Source organism: Diospyros lotus, chromosome 4 (genome assembly GCF_014633365.1).
Source record: "Diospyros lotus cultivar Yz01 chromosome 4, ASM1463336v1, whole genome shotgun sequence".
Lineage (NCBI taxonomy): Eukaryota > Viridiplantae > Streptophyta > Magnoliopsida > Ericales > Ebenaceae > Diospyros > Diospyros lotus.
The window spans coordinates 26,025,811-26,047,173 of record NC_068341.1 but is presented as its reverse complement, the minus strand read 5'-3'; the positions used below and the strand labels follow the sequence as shown (position 1 = coordinate 26,047,173).

General features: G+C 34.5%; 2 protein-coding genes across 7 annotated transcripts in view; one reads left to right on the top strand and one right to left on the bottom strand.

Annotated features, from left to right (window-relative positions):
• The window catches only part of LOC127799351 (small RNA degrading nuclease 5), a 63,308-nt gene extending 58,007 nt beyond the window's left edge, over positions 1 to 5,301 (top strand). Inside the window, exons 12-14 of one of the 2 annotated variants that reach the window (XM_052333306.1) lie at positions 796 to 977; positions 1,105 to 1,397; positions 4,687 to 5,301. In XM_052333306.1, coding sequence (XP_052189266.1) covers positions 796 to 977; positions 1,105 to 1,397; positions 4,687 to 4,696 — 485 coding nt within the window. In that variant the 3' untranslated portion in view covers positions 4,697 to 5,301. Of the gene's footprint in view, positions 1 to 795; positions 978 to 1,104; positions 1,398 to 4,666 lie in introns of both variants that reach the window. The other variant, XM_052333305.1, reaches the window with a different exon arrangement.
• Positions 5,302 to 6,209: 908 nt separating this feature from the next.
• LOC127799640 (scarecrow-like protein 1) lies at positions 6,210 to 11,497 on the bottom strand. Of its 5 annotated transcripts, none has more exons than XM_052333853.1 (3): positions 11,336 to 11,497; positions 10,857 to 10,911; positions 6,210 to 8,361 (listed from the first exon to the last, which is right to left on the bottom strand). In XM_052333853.1, the coding sequence occupies exon 3, from the start codon at positions 8,242 to 8,244 to the stop codon at positions 6,478 to 6,480; it is 1,767 nt and encodes a 588-aa protein (XP_052189813.1). In that variant the 5' UTR covers positions 8,245 to 8,361; positions 10,857 to 10,911; positions 11,336 to 11,497; the 3' UTR covers positions 6,210 to 6,477. The 5 variants fall into 5 exon arrangements, with proteins under 5 accessions (XP_052189813.1, XP_052189810.1, XP_052189814.1 ...); XM_052333850.1 differs by having other exon boundaries at positions 6,210 to 8,319; XM_052333854.1 differs by lacking the exon at positions 11,336 to 11,497 and adding an exon at positions 11,052 to 11,267.
• Between the last annotated feature and the right edge of the window lie 9,866 nt (positions 11,498 to 21,363).

The window sequence follows — 21,363 nt, the reverse complement described above, 5'->3', positions numbered from 1 at the left end:
AACTGTTGAATTGTTAACTACTATCTCATCTAAAATTTTAAGGTGCTAGATAGAGGGTTAATTGTATCTTTTATATTATCACTTTTACTCTCAACATTGACTTTGGTTCATCTGGTCAGAGTAGAGGTTCCCTGTCTTATGTAGGAAACTCTGTTTCCCATTATGTGTTCATCTTTGCTTGTTTTCTCCTTAGTCACCAAACCTATCTGCTTCTGTGTTGGTAAAAATCCAAAAATTTCTGCTTTTCTATAGGCTTCCTAGAGGTATATGGCGGTTCAACAGCTTTTGGGACCATAGCAAGTTCTAAGTTCTTTCTGGCATTTGGGCATTCAGTCATAAAACATGGGCTGTAATTCAAGTCTATATAGTTTTAACTTCCCTTTTAGGTACATTTTAAGTAATCCTATTAATTTAACAATAACAAGCCTTAATTCCACTAAGCGGAGTTGGCTAGTTGAATTCTAGACCTCCAGACTCTAAAATTCATGATACTTGATTCAATGAGCTTCACACTAGTTATCTGCTACCTAATACAACCCTCTTGACCTGAGCTTGGGAGCAGTTGTAAGTAGGAGGAACACCTTCAACACTAGAAGTGTTGAGGGGATTACTCAATCTGCAAGCAGAGTTGAGTAATGAATGTCTTTTTGTTTGGGAATTGCTCAAGGAGTTGGACATCATTTTGTGATTGACTTCCTGTGTCTTGGCTTGTCTTTGATTGGTCTCCAGCAGTTTTCCATGCTTGATATAAAAATTATAAAACAATTATATTAACCTTTCATGTCTTGCAATTAGGACCTGATTATGGTTCACCTCCGTCATTCACAAGGAAGAAGCTCCTTACTGTTTTAAGTGAGGGTGGTAAAATCTCAACTTTGATTGATAATATTTCTATAGTGAAGCGCTATGCTTCTGGATCATCCAATGCCATTCCAGTCTCTTCAGATGATGAGGCTCTTTTCAAGGCCAGAAAAGAGGTAGAGTTTCATGACTATTAAATTTCATTATAGGTGGAATAGGGAAAGGAAGAGGAGGATCAAAGTGTGCTTTGCACATATTTACTCTCAAATTTTCTCTTGTAACTTCTTTTTGATGTTAAATTAGGTTACAAACAACAAGGTGCAGTTTGTATGGGCCCAGTTCTCAGAATTAAATTCCTATTTCAAGAAACAAGCAGAGGACAAGGAGAAGTTAGATGGAAGACTTGCTGAGATGATGTCACTGATTACGTGCAAGAACTCTGCAAGCAGACAAGGCATCAAATCCAGTGTTTCCTCTGAGCTGAAGGACATCTTGACTCGCTTGGATGCTAGAATCAGGCACCTTCATTCCTGCTTACCTACAAATACGATGCTTATAATTTGCACTGGTCATGGTGACACTGCAATTGTTCACAGGTGCATATTGATTATTATTATCCAAACATGCTTTATAGGATATCAGACAAAGTGGGGGAAAAAAAAAAGTAATAATAACAATAACACAATCAGGAACAAGAATAATTAAAGTTGTCAGTGGGATTTATTTAAGAAACATGACCTTGTTATATTTCTTTCCTTCTGTCGTCTGTCTATTCCATTTTGCAATGTGTAAAGTTGCTCCTCTCTGATAAGAGATCACAGGTTTGAGTTGTGGAAGCCTCCCTCCTATATGCAAAGCAAAGATAAGGTTGTGTAAAAAGGAAGACCTTGCAAAGTAGAGAGCCTAATGCACTAGGAACGCCCCTTGTTCTCTATTCCAATTTCTCACTGGAAGGAACCAACTGGGAGAAGAAATCATATCATTTTCCTACTTCTAGTAGAGTTCTTTGTTATGTTGCTATATTTATATATTTGCACTTTTTTCTTTTCTTTTTTCTCTCCTATTAAGAACATGATACTGTCCTTTTTTTTATTATTCCATTTTTATGCTTTCCCCCTATCATTATAATGTTGCATAAATCTCACAGTTTTATTCAATTTCTATCTTGTCTTCTTGCTAATTACAAGCTAATTTATCGTAGTTAAATTGCATTGGGGACCTGGACACTGAACACACAAAGACAACCACTCCTCCGTGTTCATTTCAATTCACATAATCACATATGTATAGAATTTGACACGTAAAATAATTCTTTTATTTTGGCTCTGTTTGTTTTGATGTAAAATATTTTTTTTATCTTGTGACGTGAAAATATTTTCCAATAATTAGCTATGTGCATATCAGTGTTATTAAAGGCCCAAGGCGCACTAAGGCGCAAAGGGTCTTGGAGCCTGAGGCGCAAGGCGAGGCGCGCGCCTTCGCGCGCCTGGCAGGTGCAAGGCGCATGCTGACTAAGAAGAAAGAAAAATATACTTCTTAATTGAATAATAAGTCATAAAATAGATCTTAATCACATATCAACATTTATGTTATCAAAAAATTCAAGAATTCAACTTATATTAAATAAATCACAACATAAACATACTTCAAGAAGAAGCAGCAGCAGGCATCAACAAATAAAAATTAAAAAAAAAAAAAAGAACTGAAGAAGAAGAAGAACAAGAGGAAGAGAAGAAGAAGAAGAAGAGAAGTAGCAGCAGCAACGTAAGAAAGAAGAAGAAGAAGCAGAGAAAAAGAAGAAGAAGAAGAAGAAGAAAAAGAAGCAGGCTAGCAGTAGCAGCAGCGTAGTGAGAAGAAAAAGAAGAAGAAGTTTAGCAGCAGAGGAAGAAGAAGAAGAAGTTTAGTAGCAACAACGTAGTAAGAAGAAGAAGAAAAAGTAGACGAAGTTTAGCAGCAGCGGAATAAGAAGAAGAAGAAGAAGTTTAGCAGCAACAGAAGAAGAAGTTTAGCAGCAACGGAAGAAGAAGAAGAAGAAGAAGTTTAGCAGCAGCAGCAGAAGAAGAAGAAGAATGTTTAAAAAATAAAACATGCTGAAAAATAAGCTGCGCCTGATGGATGTAAGCCTGAGGGAGGCGCGCCTGGCTGGATCTCGCCTCGCCTGGGCATGGCAAGGCAAGATGGCTGCGCCTTGAGGGGCCTTGCTCCTAGGCGCACGCCTTTAACAACACTGGTGCATACATTATAGATATATGTATTTTTATATGCATGTACTTGTATATATGTATGTATATGTATATATCCATATGTTATTTATTTATGTGTGTGTATATATGTATGTATTGATATATTTATACATATGTATATTTATGTACCTATATGTATGTACTTATATATAGATATATATATTTATATTCCTATATGTAGATCTGTTTTGTTGTAAGGAATGGTAATTTATTAGTGTTGGTGCAAATGAGAAAATAACTTACAGATTTTCCCTCTTTCGGTGTAAGATATTTTCTGTATAAAATTATTTTCCTTATTTTCCATCATTCAAACACTGGAAAATGAGTGATTTATTTCCCTAGAAAATGTTTAACTTGCAAACAGACAGCGCCTTCATTTGGCGATTTGCTGGACGTGATTGTTGTCTATTGAACCAGCAGATATTATTCATATTCAATTGAATTTTAGAACTATTTTTTCAAATTATCTTTTTCCTTTGGCAAAATTGATACTCCAGACACACGAAGATGTGTACTCTGACAAACAAATGAAGACCATATAACATATATTATATTATAGTCAGTTAAATTGAATACTGTTTCTCTAATGATCAACTGTAACCAACTGAATTCTGAGTAGCCAATGGTCTTCAATGTACTGTGGCTTTATATATTTCAAATTCACATGCCTAATGTGGGCCTTGACTTGCCTTTTCATTTATGGACTCAATTGGATGACGAAGAATTGGTTCAGCTGTATACCTTTTCATTTGTTGTTGGTGCAGCATGTAATATGGTCTATGATTATAGACATCCAACATACAACAACAACAATATACCTAGCTTTCGTCCTACTATGTGGGGTTGGTTACATAAAATTCTAGCTTTCTATGGACATTCCACATGCTTATAAATATTATCTGATAGAGAGGGAGGGGGAGGGGGCATTTGGCTTTTTTCATGGTGCACTTTTCAAACTTTTTCATTTCTAGGTAGCATATGAATATGGTGCTGGAATGGGAAGTTGCGAGCAGTCTTGCACATTAGTCTTTGATGGATCAATGCTGTCAGACATACTTCCTGATTCCACCATAATACATCTACTGACTTGTTAAAAGATGTAGGAGCCAGGGTTTTCCTCTTTTTCCTGGAAGTTACCTGATGAAATTGACTTGTTGGACTCTCACTGCAAGAGTTTACTAGAGTAGCACCTAGAAATTAGAATTACCATTCTCTACTTGGGAGTAGTAGAGATCATCAATGCAAAAATGTATCTTGGAAGTCAAAAAATAAAAAGGAGAGACCAGGGGGAGTCTATAATTGCCAATATGTCGATTGAATCTATAATTGCCAATGTGTCTAGTTCGACTTGTAGTATAAAGCTTTATGCAACTGGATTCTTGTAGATGCATACCTTCAAATGCATCTAGTAACAAGGCCATTCTTCATTGTGTTATATCATGATCTCAACCATGTTTCTGACTATGATAGGATTCATCTTTACATGAGTGCTATCTTGGTTGTTCCTGCTTCTATTTCTTCCGATTTTGGATGTTCAATTAGGTTATTAAGTTTTTGATATATATTTCTCACTCCTTTCTTCTTTTTTTCTTTTCTTTTCTTGTTTTTGTACATGATGAAAGAGTAAGGAAAATGCTTGCAGAAACAATTGATGCAACTGTATGCCGCGAGAAACTTGTAAAGGTCTTGGAAGAGTTGCAGGCCCAAGCTGAAGTAGGCTTGTGTTTTGTTGGAATCAAGCACTGAGAATCATTGTGAAAGTCCCTGACTTGTTACGCCAATTGGTTTGGGGGGGCTTTGAGGGATAAGCACTTGTGTTACGACCAGAAGATGGACAATCAGCGGCTATGCACATACATTATTTATTGCTTTGCCGATCCTTGTTATGACAGCTAATGAAAATGAAGTTGGGCTAGTTTGTATTTTGTGGATGGACGGACTAGTCAAAGCTCATCTTCGTTCAGTTCTGTGCTCTTCTGTCCTCTTCAACGTCTCTTGCTTCCCATTGAGAAATAATATTCTGGGTTGATCATTGTATGGGAAACAGTTACATTGAACTGTTGGGAGTTATGAAATGCTAGTGCCACTGCCGAAGTAATATGTGAAAATTATTGCTCAAATGATCTAGCAGTTAGGTTTGCGATTTTGGTGGTTTTGTCTATCAAGATAACTTGTGTTACTGTATAACATTTTTGTTTTCTCTCTTACAATTTGATCTTACCAAAGGTGTGCCAGAAATTTTAGGTTGCCCTTTGAATTGGGGTCGTTTGATTTGAAATTTCAAACCTGTTGTTTGAATGCATTATTGTTGAAAGCATTTTGATTTGGATCTAAATCCAAGAAATACAAGGGACTTTAAATGAAATTTACATGGGTATCATCTAAAATGGTGCACTTGAAATGACAATTTCAATTAACATTACTTGAAATCTCTTCAATCAAATGTAAGAGATTCTAAAATTTGAAATCTCTCTTAAGGATTGTTAAATCCAAATTGAACTAAACATCACTACGCTTGTCTGACTGGTTTTATGGAGAATATATATATATATATATATATATATTTTGTAAACTTATGATAAACAATCATTGACTAATTATTTTTTTATCTTTGTAAATTGTTAGTTAGACTACAATCTCATTGGAAATTGTTTGATTAATGTAATTTGAAGTCTAAAACATCAAATAACATGTTCAATCTCTCTCTAGTAAATTCATTAGAAAATTTCTATGCTCCAAACCAATAATAATTTGTAGTGAGGTGTTTGTGGAAAAAGTAAATTTGTATATCCTTTCACGTTATATTTTTTTATTGCTAAAATACTGAATGGGACATTTGAAGCCCTTTCACTTGTAGAATATATATTTTTTTTAATCTTTTAATTATAATTTTATAATATAATATGATTTCATGTTTTAAGAAATAATAACATTTATTTTTTAAAAATTTAGAAAATATTTTTTTATATTTTTCAATTCATAATTTAAAGGTAAAAAAATTTAAAAAAATTGCCTTTAGAGTTGATCAATCATCCAACAAAAAGAATTGGAGATAGAAAATTTTGAGAATATTTTGTTTAGTTGAAATTTCTGCAGAGTACAAAAACAAAAAGAAGCACAGTACAATGAAACAGCAGCCATCAAGATATACAGCCAGAAAGAAGATAAAACAAAACAAAACAAATTAATACAAAGAGGAGGAGAAAGATAGGGGTAAGGGGTTATGTTACAACTGTGCAGCCCTAATTCTTGCAAAACCTTAACATTCTTACACAAAATTAAAGGGTTTGTTTTCCAGTGTCTCCTACTAACTTGAAGAAGCTAATACAAAGTAACCCAGTATGATTCAAAACATTTTGAGGATGAGTATAGAGGAGCATAGCTACATTGGAACAATGGTAATATACCCATCGGACCCATCACCCATCACCCATCACCTCCAAGCTGAAGCAACAATCAGCACTTTATCTTCCCATCCAAAATGGAGGGCACCCTTCACATCCTCCACCTTGAACCTCTCACTGTACTCCTTTATAAGCTTCTTGATTGCTTCGTTCACCTTTGGGCTCATCGGGCACGCCGTGAACCCTGCCATCATCATCCGCGCCCTCCACTTCCCCGCAACTTCGTACCGCTCTATTCTTTCCTCTCCCTCGCACGCAACGATGTTAACTATGTCCCGTGCTAGACACTGCTTTTCTACGTTCAACCTGTCTTGGCTGTCCCTGGGAAGGGTTGCATCAAGGGAATCAAACACCGCTGAATAGTAATTGTAAGCTTCCACAAACCTGGCTAGAAATGGTGCTGTGTTGGTGTTCATGTCTTGTTCGACAACAGTAACGAGCTTGGGGTTCATGCTCTTGATCATCCGCAGAAGCTGGTCTCGCTCGTTGACAGTTGAAACACTCTCATCAGGCATGTGGTGAAGCTGGAAAGCAAAGTTCACTACCAGAGCTTCGCCAGCCTGGCACTCCAGCATTGCTGGACTCACCAATGCAGTCCTTGACGCAACTGCTTGGAACTCAAATGGCACTTTAAGTTGTTCAGCCAGTTGCTTGAGCCTTTGTCCAATGATCTTCAGGCCCCCAATGGAACGTTGAACAGATTCTGGATCATCAACCCCAGTTAACCTCAAGTGCGGTGGCTTACCAGGTTGACGGGCAAGAGTTTGTATTAACGTTATGTACTGACTCCCCTGGTTTATGTCAAAATCTATTATATGAACCTTCTTTTCATCTTTAAATGCCTCTATAAGCGCACCATTTGCAGCCATAAATCCAAACCTAAAACATGGGCACACCTCAAAAAGGACCTGCATAGCTGATAATCGATCGTTTGAAGGGGGCTCTTTGCATTTAAGTGCTTTATAAAGACCTTTGCCGGAGGTAGCCACACGAGCTGCAAGAGCTTCCACCATGTAAGCTGCAATTCTCTGGGAAGGTTCTCCTTGGATTGAGACCCTTTGCCGAAGATCGTCTATCATGGTTGATGCTTCAGCAATATTGCCTTCAGAAATCATTGATGCGCAATTAAAAAGCAGCTGCTTTGGAGTCCCAGGTGGGGATGTCAGTGATATCTCTTTATTGCTGCTGATACTGCTAAAATTAGAATCCGAGGAGCAAGATTCCTTGGGTGAGTCGTGGAGCAGTGCACAAGATATTGGATCGGCCCATTCACCATCAATCTCCATGCCTGGATCAAGGCCACAAACATCACCATCCCCACGATCACCCTTATCATCAAGAAGTGCTCTCTCCAATTCTTGAAGCTTTAGTCTCATCCTATCCTCATCATAGCCTATTATATCCGGACTCTGACTGTCAAAGTATTCTGACTCAAAATTGGGATGATAACCATTCTGACGTCTAATGGCCATAAAGGAGTCAAATGGATTCTTCACAATCATGGAGGGCCTAGGACCAGCAGTATGATGGTAAGAAGACACACCTTGTGGGTGAAATCGGTTCATTGAGTCAATAGGGCCAGATGACCCTATAAATTCTTCCGTTGGGGAGTCAAGGAAGTACTTTGGATCACAACTCTCGCTGCTACAAGAATCAGTTGCATACATGATCTTATGCTCATCCGAGTCAAATATCGGAGTTGATACAATGGAGTTGTTATTGCTTCCATTAAGGGTGTAGAGATTGGAATTTGCATATGATCTGGCATATTGATCTTGGGACCTAACTAAAGACATCGTCTACTTCTAACTGAAATCAACTCTCAAAGACGGGTGGAATCACAAAACAAGTGACTGTTCTTGCGTTTTTCCCTGAAGAAACAGCAGATAGGTGTCCAATTAGCCTGCTTACAACTGAAATTATTCTGAAGCTGATTAGAAGACTATGTCCAGCCAAAAGAAAAAATAATAATAATAATGTAGGGAAAAAGTGGTAGCCAAACAGACCGTAATGGTAGAAATTCATACAAATAAGAACAATTATGCAGACACAGAACGATTATGTTTGTCATGACACGTTCATAAATTACTAACATAACAATGTCCAATGGTATTCAAATAATTAAGGAGGACTTGTACTCTTAGTACTGAAAACCCAAAAACCAACAAGTTGAGTGCAAAAGAATTCATTTCATTTTCCCTTATCACATTTTAGCTATTAGGACGAGAAGCTACTGGATCAATATGAATGTCGAAGCACATTATGTACTGCGGTATTACTAAAGGTGTCATTTACATTAGATGATGATTCTATCTTCACCGTCAATTTTAACAGTCATGCTGCTCCAACAGTCATGCTGCTCTTCTATTGTTCTTAAATCCTGATAACTTTTTCCTTACTGGCCCATTGAAACTTGTCAAAACTCTGGAAAAACCGACTGCTGCCTATGACAAAAGGAGACATTCTCTCTCCTGTGGAAGAGAGACCAAAACAAACAGGATAGAAGGAAATAAGGAAGGGGTACAAGGAACTTATCAAAGTCCATCAATTGGGGGTTTGAGGGGACTATAAAATTTAGTAGATAAAAATCATTTTGCAAACATATGCAAATTAATAACATTAAAGACAATACAAACTGCAATAACAAAAATTAACATCGAGCAGAGTTCTCCAATAACACAAAGAGTGTATCAACCAAATTACAGAGTAATCAGAGTAAACCTACAGTGAAATTATAGGTTCAAAACATGGATGCAGCCTGAGCTTTATTCTTGACAAGAACACAGATCTGTGGCAAGGTTGTTCCCTAGGTTGTAGGCTTGAACATGAACACATGCACAGTACTCGTAGATGCACAGGAAAGCAAACCTACATTATCTGAAATGCAGATATTGTTTTGGCACAAGGACCGTGAACCTCAAAGCAATACCTTGCACTTCCTAAAATGTGTGGTAGAACAGGATGAAAAACTTTATTTACGTTTTATTTTTCCAAAGCTAGATGATTGAAGAGCTAGAATTGTAGCCATCCCCAGCTAACAGGACTAAGAATTGTGATGCTTTGTTGTTTACTTTGCCAAAACTCAACCTTCTCCAAAGTTATATATGCTTTTTTTCCCGCTCCTAAAAATATCCTCAACTAACCAAAAAAGAACTTTCAATAACCTTGGACCTTTAAATTCACAGTTTTGTAGCCAAAGTTTACCCTATTCCTGATCACATACCAACTTTAGGGTATTAGGAATTTCTGGTAACAGCAGAAGGCTCATTCCTTGTTTCCTTTCAATGAACCCCAAGAGTTAAAGAATAGCATTAAGTGATTAGAATGTGAAATGACAAGCAGCTTTTCATTTCAACATATGTGCTGAATTAACCATTTTTATCCACATGCGTAAAATATGTATACAGAAACATTTTTTTTTTTTTTTTTTTTTTTGGGGGGGGGGGGGGGGGGGGGTGGGGGGGTGACGGAATTTGCTGTGAGTATCCAAATAGAGCAAAGAGAAACAGCTAGGAAAAAGAGAGGCAGCCTTGACATTGGTTTACGAGCAACCTCGTTTGCTGATCTTTGTAGCCAGAAAACTCAGGAGTCCCCCCAAAGTTTCTAAACTTCATTTTTTAGCTAGAGTATCTTTATATGGATGTACATATATTCGCCCCCCTCAAACAATTACTAAATTTTCTTTATACTCCAGAATTTCCTTTAGGCTCCCTTTTACCAAAATTGTTGGATCTTCACTGACTGAAAGTAACCATGAGGTTGATAAAGGCCCAATCATAGGATATGAAGCCTCTAAGATGGTTTGTCTGAATTAGCACATCTGCTGATCTTCCTTCCCAAGAAAAGGTAAACTGATGCGCTCAGATGGCATTTTGATTTCAGTTACCGAACAGATAGGGAAAGACAAATATTGCAGACGAACAACTTAGTAACTCCCTTTGCTCTTTAGGCAAATTCAAGCAACGGTGGCTGTTGATCATGATAAACTTGCTGAACAAGGATCCCATAAGAAGCATAGCATTCCTGCAAATACTGTTTACCTGAGGCTTTACTCTTCTCTTTTAACCATGTACTTGTAACAATCAACAAAACAATCCCACAAGAAAAACTCGACTGCTACTACCAGATAAAATCTATCTCTCAACCATAAATCTCAACCATAAGATTGACTGTTTCCGGTCAATCTTGCCAAATCAATCGAAAGGATACCAACAAGGGCAAATTAAGGACAACGTAGGCAATAATTGAAATTTAGATTACAATTACAAAATTAAGGTTTCAATATGTAGATCCATCAAGCCTGAAGAAGATATCCATGGCTGAAACTAAGAAATCCACTCATAATTTGGGAATGAAGAGAAAAGAGACAGAAAAACAAAATAAAACAAATAGACAGATCGATAAATACCTCAAGCAAGAGGAAGACAAGATGTGGCAATAGAGATTATATCAGGAGTCACAACCTGGAATTTCAGAGATAGCCAGACAGAGATGAACCCATCGTTAGATATGAGTTTGGCGGTAGAGGAAGTCTTAAGATTTGACCATGAATAGCAGAAAACTAAGACCAGCCCTCAAAATAAATACCCCATTTTGTCCACACCTTTTTCTCCAAAAGGACAAAAAAAATGCAGATTAAGAGTTTAGATTGGTCCAAAATCAATAAGATTCACAGAGAGAGAAACTTTGGGAACAGAGAATTCAATTCAAAGGTTCAAAAATCAAACCATCCAGAAAGTTATTAAATGAATCAGATATTTGCAGAGCAAGTTCCAGAAACCCAATTCAAGTATATGACCAGATCAAATATACAAGAAGATGGAAAATTTATTTAAAAAAAAAAAAGACCTCCTTTTGGAATCAAAGAAAATAAGTGAGAAACTTTACCCGAGTTTTTCTTCGCAAAGAAAGCTCCGAGCTTTCCATTCACCTTTTATCTTTTACTTTCCCTTCCCCCCTTTTCTAAGTCTTCCCTGAACAAATGTTCGTCTATTGGTGAGCATGTCTCCACCCAATTTGTCTGTCCAACAGGTGCTCTTGACAGTATGCATCTCCATGACAAAAGAATGACAGTGGGTGTATTGGGTAAGGTGGGCCCACTCATACCAAGCAATCATGACCGTCCAAAACTTCGTCAAGGGCTCTAGATTGCTTCCAGCAGTGACCCGTGGACGGTGGAGATGATTTCATGGGGCGTGACACTTGATGAGAAAGTCAAGGATAAGCATGGTTCCCACTTGCCTCAGCCTTCTTCGAGTCGGTATGTTTTTACCCATTTCTTTTTGGTGTAATATAATATAATATTAATATTACAAACGGATGGATGCCACAAGGAGTTAGGCAACAATCAACTAAGACCCGTCGTCAAAACTCCCCAATACCATTATGTTGACAAAAATGCCCTTAATAACATTGCATGGTGCACGGGAGGTTGGAGGGTAATAAAGTCATTCAACAACTCAGTCCAAATTGGTTCCCATCCACCTTTTTAACTAGAAGTAGAAGGGCTCTGTCTCCTATCTCCTAAGATTCGAAACGGATGGAGGGAGTAAAATGACAAACTTACCCCTCCAGTGTGAAAAGAATCTCTGGGCGGCATCAATTGGAATTGAAAGGGTCTGAAAACTACGCGGCATGAATGAGGGGGGTCTCTTCATAGATAATGATCTGACGCGCTTTGAATTTGAGATATATATCTGGAAGGAAAATACACAATAATCATGTCTTTCAACCATGCTTCCCCCCCCCCCCCCCCCCCCCCCCCCCCCCCCCCCCCCATCCAAACATGGTCTTGCTTGCTTGCCTGCTTTTTATAAGAATAAGGCTATTATAGGCTACTTAATAATAATAATACACTTAATTGACTAGTAGTAGGATTAAGAATTGGGTTTAAGTGTGTTGGCTTATCTTGTAATCTTGGGGGGGTATGCTCATAGTCTTCATGCATAACTCAATCTGAAGTTCTAGAATTTGGATGATTAAGACTTACTTGTTTTGAAGTTCTAGAGCTCTCATTTGGTTGCCATTTCTTTCTTTATTTCTTTTTGTCTTCATCGTTTATATTTGATTTTAGTGCTTTTCTTTTTTAATTAGCATATCATTATAAGCGCTCCAACTATTCGACCTCACGATATTAGTAAGAAATATAAATCAGATGACTCAACAGTCAGTTCGATCCCTAATTCCACCACAAATATGAAGACAACAAGCGATTTTCAACTTTCAGAATCGCTCTGACTATTCAATTTTTCTCTTGGCTAGAACTCGAACATTGAACCTGAAGATTCAAAAGATAATATCTCAGAGTGTATTTTCTTTATCAGAGCTATGCCCCGGAGGCAATTTCAATGCCATTTTGCTAATTAAAACAAGAATAATAATATATTAATAATAAAACTCAATCCGATACTTGTTCTATCTCTCTAATTAACTTCATCTTCATCTTTACCTTCATTTGTTACGATATGAAGTGATATGCTATTATATTATGTTATCCATATGTGAATAAGAAAACATCTAAGAGAGTATTCTTTTAGAAAAGTAGGCGTAAACAAAGTGACCGAGGCATGCAAATCTAATGCCACAGAGACCAATCACCAGGTCAGAAAGTCCAATCGTACTTTATTACAATATATATATATATATAGGAGTGCTATTTGTACATCGAATTTATATAATTTTGTATATATTTAAATAGTATTTGTTAAAATAAATAAGATAAAATTAAAATTTTATCAAAATAAAATTTAAATATTTTTTAGATTAAGATCTAAAATAATCAAGATAACTTTAGGAAGCATTCCAATATTTTTATCAAATTTTTTAAAATACACTAAAAGATATAATTATTTTTTTTCATATTTGTAAGGATCAAAATATATTTATTTTGAGGGAATGAGAAATAAGTATATTTGAAAAAATTCAGATAAAAAGTCATGTGACTTTTTTTTTTAATGATTGACAAATAAATTTAACAAACATATTGGAAAGAAAAAAAAATCTAAAATACTTTTCATATCTTATTTTATATATATATATATATATATATTGTTGACACACATTTTTGTAACACCCCGCATCAAGCGATAAGAAGATCCGGGATAACTTATCTTGATGGGCCTATGGGAACTTCTCAAGGGGGTCACTCATCATTGGATTACCTCAGATCAAACACGCTTAATTTGGGAGTTCTTTGTCTGCATTCAGCCCAAAAGGTATTCAGCTGGTGTTGTTTTCTTTCTTACTTATTCTCGATATATACTACCCTTATTTGAGCTCTTTGGGGTATTACACATATCGTGTCATCATCGTGGGGCCCACAGTTGCGGGTTAGTTCTCAACTATCGCCATTCGACGACCGAGAGACCCACCTCACTTATGAGCCCCTCAATGGTTGCCCTCTGGGCAACCGATGTAGGACATACTCGGTGCATCCACACCAAAGAAAAGCTTAAAGGACTACTCCTTCAGCTGCCCGAGCTTCTTACCCTCACAGCTCAAGGAGTTGGGGTGGCAAGTGGTGAAGGGATATTTTACTAAGGGCAAAATTACTATACTACCCTCAGAGACTACCAGCTTGGTGTCGCCACATGCCTGCCTCAGAAAGCGCCACGTGTCATCTAGATCTTCATCCTATATTTGATTTTGAATGAGATTGACTCGGTCAACCGAGATTCTCTCCAACGTCTTGTTCAGAGTTTATCCTATCTCTTCAAAGTATGCTCTACGCCATCTTTAAATAGAGGTTAACTTCTACAGGTATAGATGATCTAACTACTGTGTGACTTTCCATTTCGGGTATTTTATTCTACTGACTTAAGCGTCAGACTTCTCCCGGGGGATTAAAGGTCCTGCCCTTACAAGTACTTACTTCGAGGCAGACCTAGGTGATCGGTTCAGTATCATCATTTAGCGCCCACCGTGGGGCTCGAACCCACGACCACAAGGTTGGAGGGCCATGAGAAGGGTGAGAGGACTTTGAGTTGGGAAGCGAGCCAATAATTGAGATCATTAATCTTATTTATTTTTTAATAAACTCTTTTTTACAGAAAAACAGAAAAGCTTAGAGGACTACTCCTTCAGCTGCCCGAGCTCCTCACCTTCACAGCTCAAGGAGTTAGGGAGCAAGTGGTGAAATGATATTTTACTAAGGGCAAAATTACTATACTATCCTCGGAGACTACTAGCCTGGTGTCGCCACGTGCCTGTCTTAAGAAGTGTCACGTGTCATCTAGATCTTCATCCCATATTTGATTTTGAACGAACCGAGATTCTCTCCAACGTCTTGTTTAGAGGTTATCCTATCTCTTCAGAGTATACTCTACGACAGCTTTAAATAGAGGTCAACTTCTACAGATATGGATGATCTAACTACTGTGTAACTTTCTATTTCGAGTATTTTCTTCTACTGACTTGAGCGTCGGAGTTCTCCCGGGGAATTAAAGACCCCGCCCTTACAGGTACTTACTTGGAGGCAGATATCGGTGATCGATCCAGTATCATCATATATCTTACTTAACAAACACTAACTCACAAGATTAGTAATACATTAGTCAGATTTATTCACAAAAATTAATTAATAATTTTATGAAAAATAAATATTTATAATAATATTTTGAGTTTAAAAAAATAGTGCCTTTCGATAAAGATTGCAGTCGCGAGGACAAATAAATATTAAAAGGTTAGCATTAAAATTAGTAATTAGTTGAGCATGTGGAGGTCATCATTAGTGCATCAATTTATCATTAACAAATACGATAATGATGGGCCAAATTAAAATAAAAATAAAAATAAGTTATTAGTGGATTATAATAGTTTGGTGGTGTGTATGTATGTTGGTTCAATGGGTGTATGCATGCTGGGCTGGGCGTCATCATGATGATGATTGATGATCGATCATTATTATATACTATATTGTTTAGTTTAATAATAATTAAAAGCACTTGGGTTGGGGTTTAGCCATCCCTACCACTCATGACTATGTGCGTGTAACTAACAACAGTAACTACACCTAATATCCGCGTCACCCCTTACGCTAACAACAACAAGGATGACAATCAATCACATCCAATCCCTTATCCATATCAATACCAATATATTAATATTATAACACTTAAAGATTTTCTATACAATATGTCTACTTTTGTTATATATATATATTATGTTTTTATGTTATATAATATTTTTCTTAATTATATCGGAGTCTCCAAATTTCGTTCAATTAATTTTTAGGATCGGGTGATCTTCATTCATCCCTGATACTCTTTTTGGATAAATTTAGATGTAAATATAGTCTATAAATATTCGATACAGTTCATGTAAAATTTATTTTTTAATATTACTATTATCTTCTAGATAATTGTTACATTTTAAGTCACCGCACTAATTTAAATTTTAATACTTTATATAAAATTTTAAATATTTTATCACTATATTATACCTTATAAAATATATAGTATATTTTTTATATTATACAGAACACTCTTAGACATTGATATCTTTAGATATTATAGATTTTTTTATTATTCTAAATAAATTAAAACTAATTAATGACACAAAAGGTTGACTGGACTACTAGTGGTCGTAGGGCACAGTACTAGTTCCATTCTTTAAAAATTGAATAATTCTTTGCTTTTTTGGGGTAGGTCGTATTGGAATATTAATATATATATATATATTTATGGTGGGGGCAGGTGGGCTGACGTGCATTTATTTATGTGCGTAATTTAAAGTTGGAGTCTGAATCTCTGCAATATATTATTCTTTTTATGGGAACAAGACAAGATTGTCCAACACAGCTCTCCTGTGGCATTAACAATTTTTATTAATTAGCTTTAGAAAGCTAGCTACCTAGGATGGCCACTCCAAAGGGTATATTATTATTATTAGTATTAGAATTTTGGATACTATATAAGGGTCATTAATTAATATTATTATATTTCCTTGTAATGGCGAGTGTTCATTTTATGGTTTTGTTTGGTAGAGTCGATTACATAAATCTTCCTCTAATTTATAAGATATTGTCATTATTATTTTTTGTGTGATAGTGTAGTGTTTAATTAATTTTTTTTTTAAAATGCCTAAAATACTTTGATATATTCTCCCCTATCTTATATTTCTTTTCTCTGCCTTTGATAAAGTTCTTAAATTTTTTTAAGAATGACAGAAGTTCAATACTTGGTAGAAATAGAAATACTCTATTTAGTAAAGATTGATCGCGTGTCTGTTTGAAAGTATATAAACTTATAACCGCGTCCGATTTATTCAGAAGTCGAATCAAAAAAGAAAATCAGTCTACTCCAAAATTAGGCGGACAAAACACGAATACATGAGTTATTAAAAAAAAAAAAATGTAATCTATGTCCCGTAGATTTTTTTAGCAAAATTTTATTTTCTTCTTTTTATTTCTTTTTTTTTTTTTTTAGAAAGAACCCCATTGATGCCTAAAAAAGTATTCTTAATTAATTGATGATGCTGCTAAAATTAACATTTGGACTTGGTCTAACATACCCCTTGTGTTGACCCAGCAGGTTAGATTAGCTGGCAGAATAAAGACTCCTAATCAACTAATAATCAATGAAACTTATGAGATTTAGCTAATAATTTTCAAATTATATTTTGAAGCCTTTTAAACTCTCTAGACAAAAGACAAGTGTTAGGATTAACGTTAGTGTGACAGTTAAATTCATTCAAATTCTTGTTCCAAAAATAAACTCAATTTGGCTCGAAGCCTTGCTTTTTGATTACTTAGGGGCATCTCTCATAACTTAGTCGATTGTTTGTCTCACAATGGTAAAAGACTCGTATTTTTGTAAAGTTGTTCCTTCTAAACTTTAGAAAACAAGATTTACTTTTTAGCCAAAAAGTCATAGTTTTGTTAGGTTTAAATTTTTAGCATGCTTGAATTTTTCCTTGAACAAAATCAATAAACTCATTTGAAGAAAAGCAGCGAAGCACAAAAATGGCTCGAAGATGTCGTTTTGGTATTTCCAAATTATTTTCAAAACGAGAAACGTTTCTTATTTTGAAACTATTTACACATTTAAAAAAAAAAAATACATGTTTTCCCATTTTCATTTTTATGTAATTTAAAAAAAAAAAAGTATGTCGTTGCTCTTACTTACCGTTACATACTCGACCAGCAAGGTATCTTTATAAGTACCCTCAACTAATTAGGTCTTTAATCTCTCTTTTGAGATCTTAACCCCATAATGCTTATTCATATCAATGTTGTGACATATTTTTTGATACATGAAAAAAAGTGTTGATGAAAAATCAAATTAGAGCATTCAAATTCAATGTGTTAAACTCATATTTTGAATCAACCAAATTATGTTTCAAAAATTGCATATATAGTTTTGACTATAAACTTCAAAAGTTTGAAAATTCTAAAGTTTGAACATAATGTTTCGAAACATTATTGCTCATATTTCAAAATATATGTTTTTGTTAGTAATGTTTCGAGACTTGGTGTTGGTGAGTATATTTCGAATCCTCTAAAAAACATGTTTTTTATGCTATATTTTGAAACATCTCATAATGTATTTTTGTCTAAGTATTCATGTTTCGAATCTTGCATTTTATGTTTCAAAACTTTTATCGTTTCTGACAACAGATTAAAGAAAATTTGAAATACATTCTTATGAAAATTTTCTTTCTTGAATCTAAAAACTTTTTAAGTTGTTGGAATCATTTTTGTGAAAAATATTTCAAATTTAAAAGAGAAATCATAGCAAATCTTGGTAGGTAAGAGTCTTTGTTTTGTATTAAATGCAATTCTAATCTGCAGGACCAGTTGTAAGGTCAGAGATTTCGAACACATGGATACATGTTTCGAAACCTCATATGTTGTGTTTCAAAACATATCATCAAACTTCGTAAAAACTTGTCTCTAACAGCTAAAAATGCCCAAAACTTTATATCTTGATATAAATAGCAAGTGTTTGAGGAGAGAGACAAGATAGAGAAGAACAAAAACATTTATTGAAGCATTAAGCTACATTCCTAAATCAATCTTGTGCATTGAATATGAAAAAAAGAAGAGCAAGCGAATTCAAGTGGTTTATTTACTCCTAAGCTCTCTCTGTATAAATGTTTGGTAACAGGTTGGTACAACCATTAGTAAGGAGTTTTTTTTATAAATCCTCTTAGGTTGTAAAATTAAATCAATTACTCTTATCAATTGTTGTGAGGTTTGAGTTTAGCCTTGAAAACTCATTATATGTAATGGTTTTAGGGTGAACCTTGATAAAACTCTTGTTTATCTTGATTGATAGTGTTTGAGATTGAAAATCCTTCAAGTGGGGAGACCAATTACATCTAGACATTTTGTTAAAAGTTAAAAAGGTTTTCGTAAGTTAGGAAGATTGATTATAAACATTGTCCCCATTATTTCTCAAAAAGGTCCTTACTTTGATAAAATTAAGGTTTTGAACTATAGGTTTAAGATTTTAAAATATCTAAAATTAGAAAATTTTATTTCTTAACATTGTATTTATATTTCGAAACCTATCAAACAAAAAGTTTAGTTTCAAAACATTGCATCCATATTTCGAAACTTATCAAACAAAAAGTTTAGTTTCAAAACACATATCGTATATTTCAAAACTTTCAATTTCTTTCTCTATGTAGTGTCATTAAAATTTAAAATTTACAGATATCCTATTTCACTCCCCCCTCTTGAGATATTTTTGCAATTAATCGAACTATCAATCAATCTAGATTGTTTATGAAATGTACACTACTTGTTGCGATTCATCTGTGTGTCATTATTATTTGAAATATGATCATGCAAAACCATACTCAAAGTTGATACAGTTTTGTTTTGATTTCCAAAGGGAGCTTAGTCAAATACTATGATGCTGCAGCACATGTCCCCTCATTTTCCTCTTAGTTTTTTTTTTTTTTTTTCATTCTGTTAAAATATTATCGTTGTTCTTACGAGTATAAAGCAAGCGTGTTAATGTTTTGAGGTGAGATGAATTACGTAAATTTCATCTTATTTATTATATGAAATAGTTTAAAAATATATAAAATATAAGACAAGATATGACCTAAAAATTTAAGAAAATTCTATTGACAGTCCAGTAAATTGCTTTTCACAGCTCACATTCTCATCAAATCCTACAATATTTTTAAAATACCTATTTTACCCCTCACAGCTCACTCTTTCTTTTTCTCCTGCACCATATATACACACAAACACATACACACATATATATATATACACGCCATTGCGACCGACCCACACACACTCTTTCTTTCTCTCTGTGCGATGGTCCCAAGGTGGGTTGGCAATGGCAGCCAACCCACACTCTCTGTCTCTATGTCCTCCAAATACACACATGTATATATACACTCACACATATATATATATATATATTTACACACACACAACATATGACCATGGCCATGGGCATTCCTCGATTGCCAGCAGATGGGAAACATATTATTTTTTTATTATTTTAATTAATTTTTTTATTATAATAAATAAATAAAAAATTAAAAAAATAATACAAATAAATAATTTTTTTTTAAATATCTACATTTTAAGTAATTATAAATTAACTAATTTTAAATTTTAAATCATGGTGTTAAATTAGTTAATGCTTAAGAAAATTTAAAATTAGTATTAATTATATACACACACAAACACACCTATATAAAATTACTTAATTTATAATTACTTAAAATGTAGATATTTAAAAAGAATTTATTTATTTATATTATTTTTTAATTTATTATAATAAAAAATTTAATTAAAATAATAAATAAAAAAACACGTTCCCCGACTACCAGCTGTCGGGGAACGCCTATGACCGCGACCATGGGTTGTGTGTATGTGTGTAAATATATATATATATATATGTGTATATATATTATATATATATATATCTGTATGTGTATTCGGGGGATAGAGAGAGAGAGTGTGGAACCCACCTCGCGGCCATCACATAGAGAGAAAGAGAGAGAGAGTGTGTGGGTAGACTGTCATAGCTGACTCAGCAATAACGTGTATATATATATGTATGTGTTTATGTGTATATATAGTACGGGAGAGAAAGAGAGAGTGGGCTGTAAACTATGAGAGGGTAAAATAAGTATTTTAAAAGTATTATAGGATTTGATAAGAGTGGACTGTGAAAAGTAATTTATTGGACTGTCGATAGAATTTTTCAAAAATTATTATGCTCCAAAAACTATTTATGTCTTTTGGTAAAGGGAAAATGAATTTTATTACATGCATACAAGATTAATAATGGGCTATATATATATGTATATACCTAAATTTCATATTAGTATGTTAATTGATTTTTTTTATGTTTCAATAAATACAATATTAATAACGCACTAAATTAAAGTTTTTTTTTCTTGTCTAAGTTGGCATATTATCTTTTAACCCATTTGTTTTTAGATAGTAATAGACCATCAGGAATTTTTTTTTTATATAGAATTCCAAATTATTTAATATTAATGCCCCTTTGTACCTCAAGATGTTTGTGTTTTGGGCTGGGCTTCATTTGTTTTAGACCTTGAATGAATGTCAATGTTAATATGAAGCTCAAATAGTGGGCTGTTTGTAATTTAGTTGATATGTATACTGATGATATGCAAACAGTTTGCTTGGGCTGAACCCAAAAGCAAGAAACATTGATTGTAATGGAGTTCTTTAGATCAACTCACAAACTAATTAAAGTCCACTTCACCCAAACAATGATGACCCTTTTGAATATCACCACAAACTTTGTTTCTTAGCTTTCCAGTTTAGATAAATTTGAGAAAAGATAAACTAGTTTTCCAAAAAATTATTAAATTTTTTAATTTAAAAAGGTATTTAAGTTAGAAATAACATAACTATATTGTAAAGTTTTGTTAGTTTAAAAGGGAATGAATTAATCATTTTTATCCTTTTAAAA